Below are 19,951 nucleotides of genomic sequence, written 5' to 3' on the forward strand. Positions count from 1 at the left end.
AGTCCCTTTCAAATTTAAGGAACCACTGAGTAGGTTTAGAAGGAAGCTTGGTGTAGTGGTGGGGCTTTTTCTTTCCTCTTCCTTATTTTTTATTTTATTCCAACAAGCTCAGGCAAAGCCGTACCTTTTGCTTTTGTTTCTTTAAAACTGTACCAAACAGGAGCCACCACTAATCCAAGCAATCACAAACAATGTATTCCCAAACATCACTCAAGAGGTATGAGAAAGTTTCAAAGCAGAATAGACTAGATATGTCCCAATACAAAATTTGCTACTCTAAGATAACACTTCATAGATAAATGAGGAAGAGATGCAGTTAAAGAGCTAACAAAACACTAGCTGTTCTAACACAGACCTCATCCAATTACATAAGGAAGGGCCAACACTAGATCAGCCCTGCTTGTGACTGATGGAGCTAATTCTAGACTTCCCCCCAAGCCTCTCCACAGAACAGAAGGAGAACTGTTCCCCTACCACCACTCCCTTCCACACTCCATAAATTAGTAGAAGGCAGATGAAAAAAGGTGTTTTATTCTGGAAGGAAAAAAGAGCTACTGTCTTGGTTCCTGTGTAACTGCCTTTATTGGCAGCTAGGTCTTTCCTGACTCCTGCACTGAAGTATCCCCTCCCAGCCACCCAGCTTTCTGCTACAATGTACAGCCAAATTGAAATTCAACATGCTAAGGTGTCAAGAAAAGTTAGGGACAGTGAATGGTAACACTATATATATATATGCAGTAATATCTGGACTTCACTTCTCATTGTTTTAGTTTATTTGCCATCTCTGGTGCCTCCACTTTCCTCTCAGTCCTAGCTAAATCTTTCATCTCTTCATCCAATCCTTACAACAGTTGCTGTTGTTTGCTTTACTTAGAACCTTACAATTATTCCTCCTTAAAATCAATTCTGCTCAGAAAAAAACTTAAATGCTTCCAACTCATTCATTTCAATTTCTGAAATGACTCAGTATTAATACCTATATCCAACCCACTGCCCTCTGGCTGTTCATAACTTGTTTTTAAGGGAATTGGTTATGCATAAAAAACCTTAAGTTCCAATCTAAGCTTACCACCACTCCACAACAGAAAAAAAGACTAGTGGCTCTGTCCCTAGGAATGATGTTATTTGTTGTAACCAAGCCCTAAATCCATCAGATTAGGCATTTGTCCATGACAGTTATCATGCTTTAAGAAAAAAAAAGTGAAACAATTTGCATTTAACATTCTAATGTAAAAGCTAACTATACTGAGCCACTTATGAGCCACTTTTTCATTTGGAGGAAGGAGGGGTGTGTTTGGGTTTTTTGTGGGGAGGCTCTGCTGAGGTTTTTTAATTTACTTGGAATCTCTAGTCATTCTTATCTCACAGATGTTCAAAACAAATAAACAATGGGAAGCAGAAATAAAACCAAGTCAAGTATGTAGGATCTAACAGGATTACTCATGCAGAAATCCCAGTCGCACGTTCGTACTCTTCAGTTCCATTACCAGCTTCCACAAATCCCTTCTCAACTCAGCTTTCTAGAGCTATACTGGTTCAAAGAACATAGATGCTCATTCACTTTTTTCATTACCAAAATTTTCCATTTTTTCCTGTTACTTAGGTTAGTGAGAACCCTTTTCTGAACCTTCTACCACTGCACATAATTCTCTCACAAAAACATATGCAGCAAGCTAGATCACTGTCAAAATGAACAGTTTTCTTCCTGTTATACTTATGGCCTTCTCACTTATCTACCAAATCTGACACTGAAAGATGAAGACTTCTGTTTAAAAGCTGAATAAAAAGTATATATAGAGCAATATGAAGCAATGAGTTTGCATTTAAACTAGGTGTTAAATCCCAGTTTGGTTCAAATGGACAAAAAATGGCTTTACATTCAGTATCGGGTAAGAAGCAGCTTTTCTAACAATAGAAAATAGTTTGCTCTTGCAAGAATTGTTCTGCTAAGAATTTTAACAGCACACTTTGTGTATATGGCATACCTGTACCTCAATTTCCTACACCAGCTTTTCAGGTATGCCTAATATTCTTGAAAGAGAGTTTTATTTGAGTAACTTTCTGGAAATACTGCTGCCAATTTTCTTCATTTTGATCATGCTGGGGAGATTTATCAAAAATGAGCTCCCATTCAGATGGATGTACATGCAGATCATGCAGCTACAGGTAATGTTTGTACAGTATTAGAATGCCATACAGTCCAAAGGCACTGGGACACACTGTCACTTACTGTCCATAAGGACACTTCTATATGCACATGGAGCTACCAGGGGCCCACCTGGCTGCACATGCTCCACTACAGAGTCAGAATTGCAGGGGTGCATGTGCTGCAGCACTAGGCCAGGTGACACACTGCAGCACCACAGGAGACCTGAAGGATCAGAAAGCTGCTGTGCTTAGTCTTATCACACCCATATAACCTGCTTAAGGAAGAAAAATAAATTACTTACATATGAAGGTAGCAGAGGGGCTTGATAATCAGACACTTAGCCCTATTATGTTTGTTTTAAAAAGCAGTATAGCTCCTATATGAATGCGAGAGTCATCCTATATGAGTGTCACATGAATCTCTCCATTCTAAGTCTTAATGGATTTGTCCCTGAGCAACATTCTTCACTGAAAAGTTCAATTATTTTAAGGTAACTAGTCTTTTTATGCCACTGTATTATGTTAGCATTTCTAATTTTTTTTCTTTTCTTTTTGAAACTTTACAAGGGAATTGCAGAAATTATTATGATAATCAACAACATCTCTAGACATCACAGCCTCTCCCCAGATATAATCCTGAGACAACCTTCAGTCAGTTTAACTTCTGGTACTGCAGCTCTTCACATCAAATAAATGGAAAATTTAAATGCTAAGTACACTTCCTTCTGATTTTAAAAACCTGACTGTAGTGTGTCACCTCTGACAACAACAACAAAAAAATTTTACCATATGAATTGGACAATCTTCAGAAGGACAAAAATGCTTCAAGAACTATCAACACATACACATCACTTATTTTTCAGATATATTTGATTTCTGAAAGACTTGAAAGTCTGTAAGATCTGAAAAGTACAATTTTCAAGGAAGGGTAAAAAACCCTACTGCTCCTTTTATAGTCAAGCCTCTTCTCCACCCTCCCCCACACGCACTTTTTTATGTTCCCATGTCACCTTTAACAGATTTTATGGAGTAAAAAGACTGATTGCTATCTCACATTTGACTTACAAAGAATGCCATACTCTAGTAATTGACTGCAGATGCTGAAAAATGTTCACACTCAAGAAGATGAATATTTTCATTTTAAAATATATATATATACATACATACATAAAAAAAACCCCTCTTCATTTGATACCATTTTCAAAGTCCTTTTTTTAAGTTAAGCCATTTTAAAGGAGGTTTTGGGAGCTAAACAGTTAGTAGTAAGAAAACACTTGTATCTGACTTTATTTTCCAAGCAGCAACAGAATTAAGGAATATATCCTTGATCTTCAGAAAGGGGGTACACCTTTAAAGCAAATACCAAATTCTGCAACAATGACACCTGATAGGACAGAAATCCTAATTGCATCATAGTGTCTCCTTATTCCCCTGCTCTATTTAAAATTATAATTCTTAGTTTTATAGTAAGAGTTAAAGAACTAACACAACCTAAGCACAAAACTGGAAGTTTCATTACCTTTTCTCTTTCTGCCCTTTTCTTTTTTTTTTTTTATGTAATAATGATAACACCACATAGTTTTACTCCATGTATCTGCAAAGACCATCAGCCACTGGAAAAGCAGGCAATTTATTTTCTTCACTATGCAGACAACAATAGTAGCAAAGCTGTCAGCCAGATCTCATTCACACAGCGTCGTTTATGCAGATTACCCAGGCCTAAAGCAAGTTAGTTTTTATCAGGAGTTCAAACCTAACACCAAATATATACAAGGCACTTGGTAGACTTATGAGTTAAATATAATACAAATGCAAGCAGTTTACAAAAAGGTCATGAGCTTCTCTGAAAACCTTCCCTTACCAAACAAAACAGATTTATAGCTAAATTTGGAAAGTAGTAAGTACAGAAACTTAAGTAGCCTTTTAGCCCTTCCCAATCCATTTTCTTCTCTGCCAGTATAGATACAAGTAATAAACAGTCAGTGTAATCAAAAAGATTACAAACTTTCAAAAAGTTTGTATTGAGATGCTAGTTCCACAAATAATTCTGTATGGGCAAAAATCTAGACCTGCAGAATTTCTTGTTTTGTTTTTTTTTTAATTAATATTTGGGTAGAAGACTCACAAAGCTTGAATAAAACCAGTATTTCAAACAGTTTAGAAATATTTACAACTTTCTGCTAAGCTGCTTAAAACTTTCTCCCATAATCAGTAACACCAAAATTTTCTTTATTTTGTTATTAAATGAAAGACCTAAAAGGGAAGTCAAGAAAATACACATTCCCTTTCCCATATTGATTTTTTTGCTTTGTTGTAGGTTTTTTTTAGCATCTGAAATGTATTACTTAAGTAATACATTTAAGAAACTTTAAGTTCACAACTTAAATATACTATTTGCTGTTGACTGTCAGAGTATAAAAAATAAATAAATAATGACATATTTTGAAATTTAAATAGAAGCTAATGCCCAGACTCACCATAATTTCTGGAACCTAGTTTTATTATATAATCTTCAAAATTTCTATTTTAACCTGAGAAACACATTCTCATACAACAATTAACTAGTCATGTAATTTCCACAGCTGCCAAGATCTTCTCTGAAATTAGCAGGCCTTAGCAGCTTGACATGGAAGCTCTATCCCAGTTATTAGAGCTTCCCTTCCCTGGGCCATTATTTTTTCACTTCAGAATGCCCTTCCATCTGTTTTCACTCAAAACCAAAAAATTTGTAATTTTTTGTGAAAGGAAAACTTTGCCTTGCTTTAAATCAAGTTTTGTTTCAAAGCCATTTTCCAAGAGCTTCTGGTCTTGCAACACTCAGAGGGCAGCTGATTTGCATCTCATGCACAAAACAGTCCTTCCATGGAAAGTCAGGCAGCTTGGAGACTTCAAGAGTGGAACAGGCTGAACATTTGTTTTCAGCAGCCCATCCAATTAAGCACTATACTGTACTTTTCCATTAACTTAAAACAACAACAACAACAATCAACCACACCAAAAAACCAACTAACAAACCAGGAAACGGCAATTACCAGTACCCAATTACCAAAAAAATCTTGACCAGGAAGAGTACTTCTCTTTGCATAACAATTATGATCATGCTTCTAAACGTTTTTGTAAATTGAAATATTCTCAAATTCAAGATATTCCAGTCTAGCAAAGAGCTTCAGACTCTTTGAAAGCATGTTTTAAATATATCAATCATTGTATGCCTCTTCTCAACTTTCGTATTCACAGTCATATTTTAGGAGGAAATTAGCACCATAAATAAATATAGTACTTCGCTACCTGCAACATATGTGGAGTAATTTCAATTAATTGTGATGTAATTTTTCTATCCCTTCTTGAAATGAGTGTCACAGTGATGATAATAGCCTTTTTTTTCCCCCTAAAGTATAATAATATCCAGTTCTCCATCATTATTCAGAAGTTTTTCAGAACTGTTTTTAAAACACATCTCTGTTAGAAGGTTCATTGTTCAGTATTTTTTCCCACAGCCTTCTTAATTAAGAAATTCTTATTTATTACATCCAAGTACATTTTTTACAACATACATTTTCAGAAACCACCCTGAACCTTCAGAGCAAGCAGCAAAGATGACTTAACTTCTCCATCTCTGATAAAAGCATAGAACATACTATGCTGGGAACTAATTCTAGCAGACCCATGCTGCCTGAAAGTTTACTACTAACTACTGTATTTTGAAATGCATTATTTGCCCATTTACTAACTATTTTATATGCTAAACAGATGCAGTATGCTACATTTTCTTTTAAAAATCAAAGAGAAATTACAGCACAGAATTTGGTTCACAGGTAAGGACCAAACAAGAATCTTTGCAAGCACACTGACTTCTTACCTCTAGAACTCCTGCCCCTGCATATCAAGTATGTATGTTTGACTAAACTGTATCTTCTAGAAAATACATTTTCAGAACTGAAATTTGTTCAACTATTACTTTCTCTCACTTGATGATGTTTTACTTTTTTGTTAGGTTAAGGATCATTGTACCAGTCTTCAGTTCCTTATATGATATCCATGTCTGATAAACTCACTCCTTAGCTATTCTCCAATAATGTGCTTTTTCCAGTCATTGAATCCTTCTCGTAGCTCTTTTCTTTACACAGAGCAAACTGCAGAACCATACGGAGTATTCAAAGACCAGACACACTCTAAACGCAGAGCTGCCTTTCCCATTAGCTTGCTTGTTTATGCATTAAAACATTTTTAAACACAGCTCAGCACTGCAAACTCAAGCCCAACTGATTAATCACCTTTATCCTTTTTCTCTACAGTCCTTCTTTCCCCAGAAGGCCATCCTTATCCTGCAAGTACACATCCATCTTTCTAAGATAATCTTCTACTTTAGCTCTACCAACATAACTCTTAGTTTGTACTGCCGACCAAGAGATTCATTTTACCCTGTCCTCATAACCAGACTTTCTCAAAAATTGCAGCATTTTCCAATAGATTTCACAGACTATTCTGAATTGGAAGGGACCCACAAAGATTGCTGAGTCCAACCCTTCGGTGACCTGAGGATCTAAGCTGTGACCTTGATGTTAAGAGCACCATGCTCTGACCAACTGAGCAAAAGGGAAAATAACAAAACGAAGTATACACTGGTTTAATAATTCTATGAACAAAATAAAATTGAAACTTACCTAATAATTACAGTTAATGGAAGGATTTGCTGACTTCCTAGCATTACAAGTGTTTATTTAAAATGTCATGCTGTATCAATTGAAATGTAGACACCTACTATGCCACTTCTATTAAAAATTAGGAAATAAAATCCAGTAAGTGGAAAAAATAAAATAAAAAAATAAATAAAATCCAATAATATCTAATAAGTTAATCTTCCATAACTCTCAATATCCACCACTAATCATTACACCTTTGTACGTCTTAAAATCTTCCTTTCTTCTGTCAGACACATCCTAATTGCCTAACATTAACTACTTGTCAGTCTCTCTTATAACTTCATGAGTTTTAAAGACTCACTGAAATTTAACACTGACAGTCTAAAAGCATGGAAGTACAAGGTATTCATCATTAGGAAATGTCAATACTTCTGGCTGTAGCTGCTGATAACAACTGTTTTACTCAAGAACGTGGATGTATTTCATAATAATCCCCATTTTCATAAGCTACTTCCTCATGTGATTTCCTCCCTGTTACCTGATGAACATCTCCATGTTTTCTACACCAACAATCACCAATTTTAACATTTTAATCTTGTACACTATTCACCAATCTCAACACCACTTCTGTTCAGTCTCAAATATGAAGAATGAAATTCTCCAAGCATTGATTTTGCCTTGTGTGCTTTCTATACCATTTGCTTAGTCCTTAAATGCCATTAGTATCTATTAATATCAATTAGTATAGAGTTCTTCTTTATAGTCTATCTACTCTGAATACAAATAGGCTTTTTAATGCACCAAGACTTCTACTTTCGTGCACTTTTGCAGATAAACATAATAGCTCAAACTGTTTCAGAATATTTTTTCCTAAACTCCTTCTCTTAGTAGATTCAGCTACTAAGTCAAACTTTAAACACAGCATCATGAAGATTCAACATAAGTACTGAGGGACTTTGTATCTCAATGAGAATAATTTCAAGTTACTCTTCTGCTTTGAAACTCACCTGTCATCAGTGCAACAATGAGCTTAACAGTACAATGATCTTGCACAGCATAACCTGTGTAACACTGACAAAGATTTCAGTACTGCTTGAATCAGATGGGAAAAGAGAAAAAAAAATACATGGAACTAATCTGAAGCATTTAGCAAACTCATATACAAAGTTGAAACTTGACTGCACAAGACAAGATCAACTCAGAAGGACCTGCACCAAAAACATTAACAGTTTCTCAGAATTTGAAATACTGCTTTAATAAAATACAATACTGGGTTTGGATGAGTCTTTTATTCCAAAAAGTGTCTAGTGTCACCAACCACAGCACACTGAAAGTTGGCTAAGGGCAGAATATATATGATACAGAGATAAAAATGTAGAAAGAGAAATTCTAATTTCACCTCAGTCAGGACAAAGGAATTCCAGAAGATGGACACAGTAAGGGTGCTGAAACAAAGGGCTAACCATTTTGGGCCCACTTGGTAATTTAATCTTTTCCAGTCTTCTTAAAGAAAAAAAATTGTAAGATTTTTTAGGGTTTACAGTACATGTAACGACATAAAATCAATTTTACAGAAATTAAAATATTGAAGCAAATAATCCCCTGAAGTCCTCAGCTACTGAAGTTGATACTACACAATCTGTTGTACATTTGAAATCAAGAGCAGAACCAGGAAAGACAGAGAAGTGCCAGAAGCACTGCAAGAATTCAGCAGCAAGTATACAAGCTGAACTTAGAAGACAACTAAGACAACTGCACAAGAACCTTATCTACCATGAAACAAAATTTCAGACAACTTCTGATACTTGATTCTTTCCATTTTACATTGCTGCATTATCCCACAAATGTCAGAAGGTACTGTACATCACACAAAATGTTCTTTTTCCTGTTGCCGAGGGACACAAGCTCTCAATGCTTTACAATACTAGACTAGAAATCTTTAAATATTATTCCTTAGAAGGATTCTGAGAATGAACTTAATCCTGAGAATACAGATTGGACAGCTTTGACTTGGAAATTTAGAAAGCTCTGTAAAATAGCTGAGTTCAGATGAAATCAACACTTTCCCCTATTAAAAGATTCAGATCCTGAAATCACTCAAAGACCAACCCTATTTGGGGTGAACCATTATCAGCTTTATGTAACTCTTCCAATAACTTAGACCTTTTTAGACAATAAACTTAAATTGCTTGTGAATTCTCAAAAAAAAAGACAAGCATGGTTTGTAAATGAGCTTATATCTAAAGAACTTTGGTGGGGTTTTTTTTTAAGAAGGTATTAGCAAAATGTTGATTTACTGCAAAAATTCCATTATCACCCTACCAATTTAAATTTTATTTCATTTTTTAGCAGTTCATTTTTTTCCTGTGAATACAGCGTTAAAGTAATGCAAAAAATGCTTCCTGTCCGGTTAAAAATACATTTCACAAAAAATAACAGAGAGCATAAAGACTGAACATTTAAGTTTAACCTTGAACACATCAGATCTGCTGCATGGCAAACACAACCTGAGTGTATGTGTTGTAACAGCGTGACATGTCCTTATATTATACCAATATTCATGTACATTTCTGTTATTAACCAGGAGAAGAGAAGCCCTTTGGACTGGATAACTTTGGAAATGACAAGTATTTCTACAAAATTAGCTGAACATACTCCGAATAAAACTTTTTGGGAAGACATCTAATTATGTAAAAATAGCTCATGATGAATCTGTGCTACCTTATAAAATAAGCTTCCCTTCACACTTTATCTCATATGAACATTAATTACGGACACAATTATCATAAATCTGTGAAGTCATGTTTTTCAAAATTTTTATGGATCTCAGCAAGTACTCTTCAGAAAATAGAGAATGATAGCTTTAGATAGCTGCTGTTAGAAAGACTATTTAAAAAAAGAGGAGATTCTTGCAAAAGTGCCTCTGAAGTTTTATTTAGTATGGTCTAGCTCATTCCTGATTCGGCTTCTTTGAGGTATCCAGGTAATTCCAAGTAAGAGGCAATAAAAACTTTTTGACTTGAGTTCTCTGTGTTTTCATTCACTACATTTACATAACATAAAATCTTATCTGGGGGCTTGGATCAAATAATTTAGATTCACTTGTCAGACCTTGTTTCTCGACAATGCAGTGGGCACATTGAAAACAGAAACACGAGCATATTACTCCTGAGAAAACACATGTTTCTGATATTACTGGTAACACTCATATGTCCTTCTTCATTACAACACAAAAAATTGTTATATATTGGATTATTGGGGTGCTAAACCAAAAAATGCTTATGATGAAGCAAGGAGAGTGCACTACAACCGTAAGGAAAACAGGAGATGAGGGAGAAGAGTACATTACAAAATAAGCTGTGATTCAAGCAGAAGGTTCTGGACAAATTTAGAGGCCATGCCCAAAGACAATCCCATTTGTTTTTATATTTCTGGGTTTTCTTGGTTTTGTTAGGGTGATTTTGTTTATGAATTTTGTTTGTTCTTTATTCATATCCATGTTCTTTGACATCCTCAGAAAATACCACTGTTTTAGAGGACAGGTCTAATGCTGGCCACCAAGAATCTAAGTATACTTAATAGATGTGAAACTATAGGTTGAATATCACGATAGAAGTAATAAACCAGGCACGGTATTTCCATCTGTGTATTTATTTACAAAGAGTTTAACATTATCACTGGCATTTTCTAGATGGAAGAGATGTAATGAAGAGGACAAAGGAAGCAAGAATGGATCTGGACAGGGAAAAGTCTGTTCAAGGAGCTGACGAGAGCAGAATATTCTATGATAAATATAAGAGGGGAAATGTGGGTCATTCACTTCAAACCAAGACCTTGTACTTCTATCTCCTACCCCAACTACAACAATACATAATCCCACTCAAAGAGATCATAAAGGAATAAAGAAAGCCCATACTGTAATAGAACACTGATATGAATCTGTTAGATGCTCACTGTTTGTAACTGATAAGAGGTAAACATATTCTTAAAACTGTATTTTAAACAGAAAGCTAAATAGCGAGCTATGAAGTTTTGTAATATGCCATTTCTCTCCATTGATTTTAATATAGGAAAAGTATTTTTAAATAAAGTTGCTACTGCTATTGCCATTATAACGCATAATAAAAATAATCATTTGTATCTAACTGCTTTAAAACAATGTGGCTTTAACATCAAGTTTTTAAGTACCTGCCTTGTTCTGAAAGAAATACAGGGGTTCTTCCCCTGAACTATGTATTTTTTAAAAATATCTCCTGCTTATAGAGTGAAAGCATACAATACAAATAGCATAAAACCCTCCCCAGAAGCAAGTATTCAAGCTCCATTTTTCTCTTCCCCCAAATGAGAAAAATTAAGAAAAAGAAAATTTAAGAAAAAAAAAATTAAAAAAGGACAAAATTTTGAAGTTTCAGAAGTGAGGTAATTTGTTATTTTTTACATCACAAGAGCTTTGAAAGAAACTTCAGAGCAACAAAGACTTTGGCAAATAAGAGTATCCTGCCAGGCCATTCCACACACAGGTTTACTGGAAACAGAAAGCCTCTCACAGCTCCAGATGCGCATAACATTTAGAACAGAGGAAGAACAAACCAGCCAATTTCAATTGCTAAACAGCACACAGAATATGAAAATGTCATCCAGCTGCACAGGAGTCCAGACTCAGAATATAATTTTACATGTTTAAACTGGTCATCTCCATGTAGATATTTTGATTTTCAGTTAAGCTAAATTGGGGAAATGGAACTGAGGGGTGCATTCAGCAAAGCTGACATACGTAAGTATCAATTTTGTTTTCTCTGTGTAACAGAACACACAGACAATAAAGTCCATTCTAACTATCTTTTTTTTTTTTTAGCTAAACCTGCCACACATAATTTTCAATGAACCTAATTACACGCAACTTTTCCCCCTACAGCTTCAAAACCAGCATTTATCTAGCCTCTAGGTCAATACACAGGTCCATCTACTACAGCCACCAACTGCACAGTGGCACCTATACGTGGAACAAAACTTACTTCTCCAACAGTCCTTTTTCCCCCAGTGTGATTTTTCAAGATACTTTATATGATACTATGTTCCTGAAAAGCATACTCAGAATTATAGCTAAAATAATAAAAACATATTTTGAGGTAAAAAAACCCAAATCCAATAAATGCCTACCTGAACCCACTGGAGATGAACCAACACTAAGACTTTGTAAACTTCCATTCCTGAGCAAAGTTGGAGATTTTTGAAGACCAGAGCTTGTCACACTTCCTGCAGCAGATGCCACAGATGAAGTTGGGGAAGCAGAAGAAACTGAATGATGGGAAAGACTTTCTTGACTTTTATTTCCTTTAGGTCTACCAGGCCCATGTTTACTTTGCTTATTTCCTTTCCGTTTCTTCTCTGTTACAGTTTCTTCTTCTAGTCCAGAAGTTGGAGCTCGTTTGTATGCTGTAGAAGTAAGGCTTGAATTACTTATGTCTCCAGGTGAGCTGTCAAAGTTTTTAGACTGGGGAACAGCTGTTGACGATGAAGGGAGACCAATTAAGGAAGTGAAACAATTGGCTCCTCCCTCTTGGCTCCCAGCCTCTCCTTTATGTACATCTTTGGTTGATGAAGCCTGTTGAGAATGTGTGAAACTGTCACTTCGCAGATCTGTGTCTGTAAAACTCAAAAAATCTTGGGGAGACTGAACTGAACTTCCAGAAGATGACTTTATGCTCCCAGGAGTGCCCAAAAAGCTTCCTAGAAAGAGAAAGAAGTACAATTATGTTTTTCCCTGTAGTCAATGAAAACCAATGGGAAGTATTATGATCTTAAAATAAAAAAATTTTATGTGAAAGGACTTTACAAAAAGCTTTACCAAGAGCTAAAGAATTCTTTAAATAACTCATTGGATTGGTTCTCATGCTGATCTTCACTTTGCTGGATATGATTCTCAGATTCCTGTCTGAGATTCAAATTTGCATCTGGGGCACAAACAAGGTGAAAATGAATAAAAGAAGAATAACAATTTTGTTGCTTAGGCACCTTTAACATCCATCATGTTTTGAAGCCATAACAAACACTTGGTGCAAATTGGAGCAGGTTTTTTTGAACATACAGCTATATAAAAAGAAAGCAGATAGAAATGTGCTATGATCACATATACACTATGCCTACAATCTTCCTTACCATTCTGCCTAAAATCAAGAGTCTGACACAGGTCAAGGGAACAACAACAATTGGGTTTAATTCTCCCCAGCCGAGGAGGAGTTCCATAGAAGACATATTTTTCAAAAGCATAAGAGAGAAAGTGAAAAACAGTGTATGAAATTGGCATTTTAAGACTTCTTTAGTGCCGTCACAGAACCATAAAGATCTTCTGTGTAATAGAATTACATTCCTTCTTCAGTACGTGGAATGCAGTCATTTCATCACTGTATTACTGCATTCAAGGCAGAAAAAGAAGCACTCTTGGGAAATACAAACATCCACTTGCACTAAAATTCACTGGTTTTATACAGATGGGTGTCTGTGGGTATGTTTCACGGAATTCAGACTGATGACAACATCAAGAAAATATTCCTAACTATGTCATTAGGTATAAAAAAAGACATGTCCTTTAAAAACTAGTGTTTTATCATTAGCACTCCACTCAACATTGTTAAGAATTCCATTTAAAACAAAATTTACACAAATACAGCTAATTTTAAAAATTAAAATATCATTGTTTTGTGTTTTAAATAAGTTATATCAACTTCACTTAATGCAGCCCAGAAGAAAATGCATGCACATAATAAAGATCTATTTTGCAATCTGCAGTAAGACTTTACTTTAAATGAGGAATTCCAGAAGGCAATTTTCAAAGTTTTGAGAATTTAAACAAAAAAAAACTTCCTCTTCTTTCAAGAAAAAAACCCTGAAATATAGAAAGAGCTCTAGACAAATTTTCAAGTGTTCACTGCATAAATAACTCAAAAGGAAAATCACAACCACAAAGCATAAACAACAGTCAACTACTACATACCGCAGTGAAAATTACTAAAAATTACTTTACAGAAGACCCAGTGTGTTGTGTTTCCAAATAACATGTTTTAATAATTAAGGAATTTTTTTAAAAAACCTTTTAATTTTTTTAATCATTTTTCATCTCCGATGAAGATGCCATAATAAAATTTGCTTTTAAGAAGTGTTCATAGTGCATATAATGGGTTTTAGCAAGCTCAAAAAGTAACATATTTTGTACTACCTATGGTAAATAAACCTTACATACTTTTTACATACCTTCTGTTCATATATTTCAATGACAAAACAATTAGGTAGAATGGTCTTTCACTCTGAAGGAAATGGTAGACTTTCAATATCTGCATCTTGAAAAATTATTGAGATGCCAATGCATTCTATGCATTAGGTAGTCCAGTACTGTTCTTTAGCCAGTGCACTGACTAAAAAACGTCAGTATTACTCTCTTAAAGAGCCAAGACCTCTAGACTCAAACTCATATTAAAGTTTACTCCAGATTAACTTTCTGGCACATAAAGACACTTCTGTTTGCAGCTAAAGAGAAAACCTTAACAGTCCAAAAGCATCAGTTCTGCCTTTTAAAAATGTACAACCTTCTTCATGTTATAGCAACATTTTTACCCTGAAAAGAGATGGGTTTTCCCCTAAAGTGAAATAACATTCTCAGTATTGAAGATAAAAGATTACTTTTCAAGTTCTGCATACAAAAAATTTCTAATTCATGTCAAAGCAGAAGTTGTATTACTGCTTAACAATCAGTACCTTGCGGAAAAGGGCTAGCTGCAGTCACAGTTGTTCCTGGATTTCTTCCAGCACCAGGCTTTCTTCCCCTCTGACCTGAGCTGTGACCTGCAGATTTCTTCCCTTTGCTCTCTGACCCTCTAGCCTCTGAAGAATCTTTTCCACTTGAAACATGTGTAGGAACTTCCTGGAAATTTGCATTTGTAAATCGAGCTGAGGTATCTTCCAGCCGCTTCAAGGAGCCTGACATGGAGTTGTTGCTAGTGCTTGTGTATGTCTGGCATTTTAAAAGAGAAAAGAAATTAAAGAAACAAGTCACACAAAAAACCCCAACAACTGTTTAAAGGACCTCATTCTTTTAAATGAACACAGAAGTGTACAAGTACTACTGTAACTAGAAACAGCAGGAATTACAGCAGCTGAACTCTGAAGATTCTCAGCCAAAAACTGAAGTACATAAAACATCATTTTTTGCAAAAAAATGCACACTGACTTTGAAATTTTTACTTCACTGTGGTAAATGGAAAAATCTCATGGGTATGGTCTTTATAGGATATTGTTATTTAATGCTTAAAATTTAGAATTATAAAATAAACTTTTAATGCTTTTTTGAACATACAATTTTATGCCTTTTTTGTTAAACTGGAAATGTTCCATCAGCAGTGAAACTGTTCAAGGTGTCAAAACCTAAGAACTTGGATTTTTAAGACTTTATAGCCTCAACACCAAACCAAAATCAGCTCTCTGGCATGTGAACCATCCCCCATTCATCCAATTCCTTAAGAAACACCAAGTAAAGAAGACACATGAGACAGCTGACCAAGACACACTTCAAACCCGCTCTCTGACAGGTACAAAAACACTCTTGAGTGCCCAATGTAACCCCTATCCACCCCCAAGATTTCAAGCCCTTTTCCTACACCCATACACTCTCCACAGGGCTTTCAAAAATTTTATCTTTAGGTCCATTATTTGTCTGGTAAATTTTACCAGAATTGTTCCTTTTGGTGAACAATTATCAAAAGAGGTTTCACAGAAAGTAATTAGGTGGGCAGGGAAACTGCATGTACAACATTAGGAAACCATACAAGGGAATATTATTGTTCTCACAACTGAAAAAAATGTAGAGTTGTGGTAACAGAATTTTAATAACATAAGAAAGAAAATGAAAGCAAAATCAGGAAAAAGAAAAAAAAATCTACTGTTATTTATACTCAAGACACCTAGTAAAACGACTTCTTTAAAAATATATAGATCAAACCTAGAAACTACTCATCTGTTCAAAAAGAGCTTGTTTATTTTTCAGTTCTTTAGAGAATAAATTCAAAATAGTATCTACAGTTATCTCCATTAAAGACCACACAAACACGTGTCTCTTAAAATTGAGCATATACACACATTTTCCCTGCCCCAAGTGGGATGCTTGCTAAATTTAGGCCTCCACCAGAATGTTTCTTCATCTTTACAGAAAGCTTTGTATAGCAGCTGTACAAAGTTTTCCATATTTTACTAAAATAGATAAGACATTTACATAAACCTTACTTTTCAGTTTCATATGACAGAAGACAACTAAATATACAAGCTTTGAGGAAAGCAAATACTTCAATCTATTTGCATACCAGGCCAAGTAATGACAAGTAGGCATTAATTTGCAAACACTGGGCTGTGATTTGGTTTGACTGCAAGTCTGAATCCCACTCCTGGCAGATTTTGAAGAATATGCATGCACAACACAGTTCTGCTTTGGAAAATTTTGCTCCCACAGCTATTTGCATTTCAGAAGGTACTATAAGGTGTACTGAAATCTACATGCTTACTCTGAGAATCATAAACACTAACACACATGATGAAATATATCCTAAGCACAGAGAGCTACAGTCATTTTTACATTCTCCATCTATCACTCTGTACACCCTGAAGAGCTACACCATCCATCTGCAGCAAGTCTTAAAACTTCTGGGGATTTATGGTAAACATGCAATAATCAGTCTTGGTACACATAGTATGTGCCAAGGTTTGAGTGGCCTTTAGCCCTGTACAGATGTGTAAGACAGTACCCTTGCACAGAGAGGGTAAGGACCATGGCAGGTAATTCTCCACAAAAATGCCAGATGGTAAGAGCAGAGTCCGAGCAAAAAGCAACCAAACCAAAAAAACCCCCCAAACCAGCACTGGGTTTGCATGGCCAGGTTTTGGGGGGGGGGGGGGGGGTGGCTATAGGGGAGGCTTCTGTGAGAAGCTGCCAGAGGCATCTTCCATGTCCAGGAGAGCCAATTCCAGGTGGCTTCAGAACTGACCCAACGTTGGCTAGGACTGAGCCCATCAGAAATCGTGCTAACACCTCTGTGACAACATACTGAAGAAGGAAAAACAAAAAAAGGATTATTGGGCAGATGTAACTGCAGCCAGAGAAGGACCAAGAACAGGTGAGAGAGTCAACTCCACAGACACCAAGGTCAGTGAAGAAAGAGAAGGAAGAGGTGCTCCAGGCACCAGAGCTGAAATTCCCCTGAATTCCATGAAGACCATGGAATGGCAGCTGTGCCCCACGGAGATCCCTGGGGATGCAGAGATTGACCTGCAGCCCATGGAAGAAACCCACACAAGAGCAAGTGGATTCCTGAGAGGAGGCTGTGACCCCATGGAACAGGCTCCTGGCAGGTAACCTGGACACCTGTGGAGGAAGGAGCCCATGCTGGAGCAGGTTTCCTCATAAGACTTGTGACCCTGTGGGGGATCCACACTGGAGGCAGGCTGTGCCTGAAGGACTGCACCCTGTGGAGAAGTGATCCATGTTGCAGCAGTTGGTGGAGAAACGCAGCCCATGGGATGGACTCAGGATGGAGGAGTTTGTGAAGGACTGTCTCCCATGGGAGGGATGCTGGAGCTGGGGGAGGACTCTTCTCCTTAAGCAGCTGCAGGAGCAACCAGTGACAAACTGACCATAATCCTCAATCACCATCTCCCCACACTGCTGGAGGGAGGCAAAGCTCAAAATATGAGACAGAAATTTTTTACCAGGAGTAAATAGAGGGCTGATGGCTCCTCCCAACTAAGAAGGCAGGCAGAAGAAGAGGCAGCAAAGAATTCAAATTCCTAAGTCATTGTAGCTCTTCTTCACACATTCTATATCTATGTCCCAAAAGTGAAAAAATGTAGCGCTACTACATTAAGAGTAGTCAGGTATTTCTTATTTCAAACTTTACTGATACAGACTAAACAACATTTGCTGCAACATTACAGGAATGCGCAGAAGTGCCTCTCAAAAAAGCAGGGGCTGGAACCTCAGAAAAATTTCTTGGAAATTCTGCAGAACCAGCAGGCAATTCAACTACACTAACAGAAGGTAAATTGAGTTTATCATGCAGTCTTTCATGATTCTACCTAAAGAAACCACTGAGCCAGATCAAAACATGCTTTAAAACATCACCTGCATAAATGGTCACAACCACTGGATTTACAAAGGTTTACCATCTTTAAAAAGGGAAAACAAGTTTCATTTCAAATTTCAGTTTCATCCACAGGAACATTATGGTAGCAGAAGTAATTATATACCACAATAAAGTCATGCACTCAATACAAAGAAAGACTGCTGTGAAATAGAGATCAGGTTCAAAACAATTCTAGCAACTCCAGGTAACAGGACACATAAAAGGAATACATTTAATGCAATATTCTGATCCAAATATTCATCTTGGAAAAAAATAAATCTTGTTTCATTACTAAAAGTTTTGAGGAACACATTACAAGTTTATAATCTAGAAAAGCAAATTCCTGTAAATGGTGTTAAAAGTACTTAGGAAAAAAAATAACTGGAGGAACTAGCCATAGGAAAAAAAAAAATCACTTCCATACATCCAGTAGATACTTTTTACTTTTTAAAAAGACATAATTGCACTTAGGAACCTCTGAACACCAATTTTCCAATAAAAACACCAATAAAAAGCTGAACACCAATTTTCCTGATGATTTGAACCACTATAAAAAAATGTCAATAAAAGAAGCAAACAGATTAGGTAAAGAAAACCCACAAGCAAAAGATTAAATAAAGAAAACTAAAAGGCTATGAATATATTCAAATTCCAGAATTAATATTCTGTTTTAGTTTAATTAGGTTATAATTTAAGTTCTAGAATTAGAGATTTTCTGTTCACTTTAGTGTCTGCTCTAGCTCATCTCTTTACTCATAGGAGTAAACCTTGTAATTAGAAAAAAGCAATTAGCAAAGCAATTTCAAATAAGCTTAGCTGAAAAACAGAATCCGACTGTGTCTTTGGCATTAAAAGCATATTCCCATAGGCAGGATGAAAAAGATAATCAATATTTCCATATATTTTTTTAACTTTTACAGAAATATACAATAATATCACTTCTTGTAAAAACTTAGTATGATTAGATAATCAAAGTACAAGAGGGATGTAATTCAAGAAAAATAAGATCATACACAGTATAAAAACTAAATAAAGGTTGTAAAGTTTAAAGAAGTTTCCATACAAGTTCCCACAAAGCCTCTCTCACAGGCTCTGAATTTTAGAAGTTGTCTCAGACTCAAAAGGAGTATGTTTAGGACAAATTAATAAAATTAAATAACCAATCATGTGGACTAGTCAATACTACAACCTAATTTCAATGGAAACTGTCACACTCACTGACTGCAATCTCTAATTGCTCTTAAATCAAACCAGCAAAGTGGTAAATTTATTCTACCTTTTCCTCTATTTTTTTAAACTGAGAGTTATTGAGAGTTTCAGAAAACCACTGACTACTAGATCTCACCTGACACAACAGCATCAAAGAGAATACAGCAGAACAAGAAACAAGAATCTCAACAGAAGTGTGAGCTCCTAATAATGAGATGTTAGCAGGTATGAATTCTCAAGTTAATAACCTTACTATGGAGAATAAAGAAATATGCAAAGTACAAAAAATTTAACTTTCTTGGAGATTATTCTTGAAATTGATACCACTAGTTGAGAGAATACTTCCAGAGACCAGAGAAAGTTGGTATTTCAATTGTTTCACCCTGTCCTGATGAGGTCTTGGTGTACCATATGCAAACACACATTTGTTGAATGCAACACGTCAGCAACCAAAGCACACACAGTTAACACAAGCCTCAACACCTTACATGATGATCTGTGTATACTAAGCACAGTTCAACTCAAACCATGATCCCCTTACTCTGATGTCAAACATCTCCACATGAATGGGACCCTTTCTTTCCAACTCTGAAACCAGAAAACCCATTTCTCAATAATACTGCCCACTTTGTAACACCAACATTAGTGTCATTTTATTGGTGGATAGCAAAAGTGATTATTGCTGTGTACAAAGAGAACTGTCATTATTTAACCCTGTATGTTGCTGCTGGAATTAGGTATCTTCTAACACACCAAGATAAAGGGAAGGTCAGAGAACCTAACAGAACA

General features: G+C 35.8%; 1 protein-coding gene across 5 annotated transcripts in view; it reads right to left on the reverse strand.

The window, feature by feature from the left end:
- MLLT10 (MLLT10 histone lysine methyltransferase DOT1L cofactor) overlaps positions 1-19,951 on the reverse strand; it is a 123,707-nt gene that overhangs the window by 43,823 nt on the left and 59,933 nt on the right. For all 5 annotated transcript variants that reach the window (XM_050971618.1, XM_030241749.2, XM_030241727.2 and 2 more), the window contains 2 exons: positions 14,544-14,799; positions 11,952-12,521 (listed from right to left, as the gene is read on the reverse strand). In XM_050971618.1, coding sequence (XP_050827575.1) covers positions 11,952-12,521; positions 14,544-14,799 — 826 coding nt within the window. The remainder of the gene's footprint in view (positions 1-11,951; positions 12,522-14,543; positions 14,800-19,951) is intronic.

The sequence above is a fragment of the Serinus canaria genome, chromosome 2, assembly GCF_022539315.1.
Source record: "Serinus canaria isolate serCan28SL12 chromosome 2, serCan2020, whole genome shotgun sequence".
NCBI classification, from domain to species: domain Eukaryota; kingdom Metazoa; phylum Chordata; class Aves; order Passeriformes; family Fringillidae; genus Serinus; species Serinus canaria.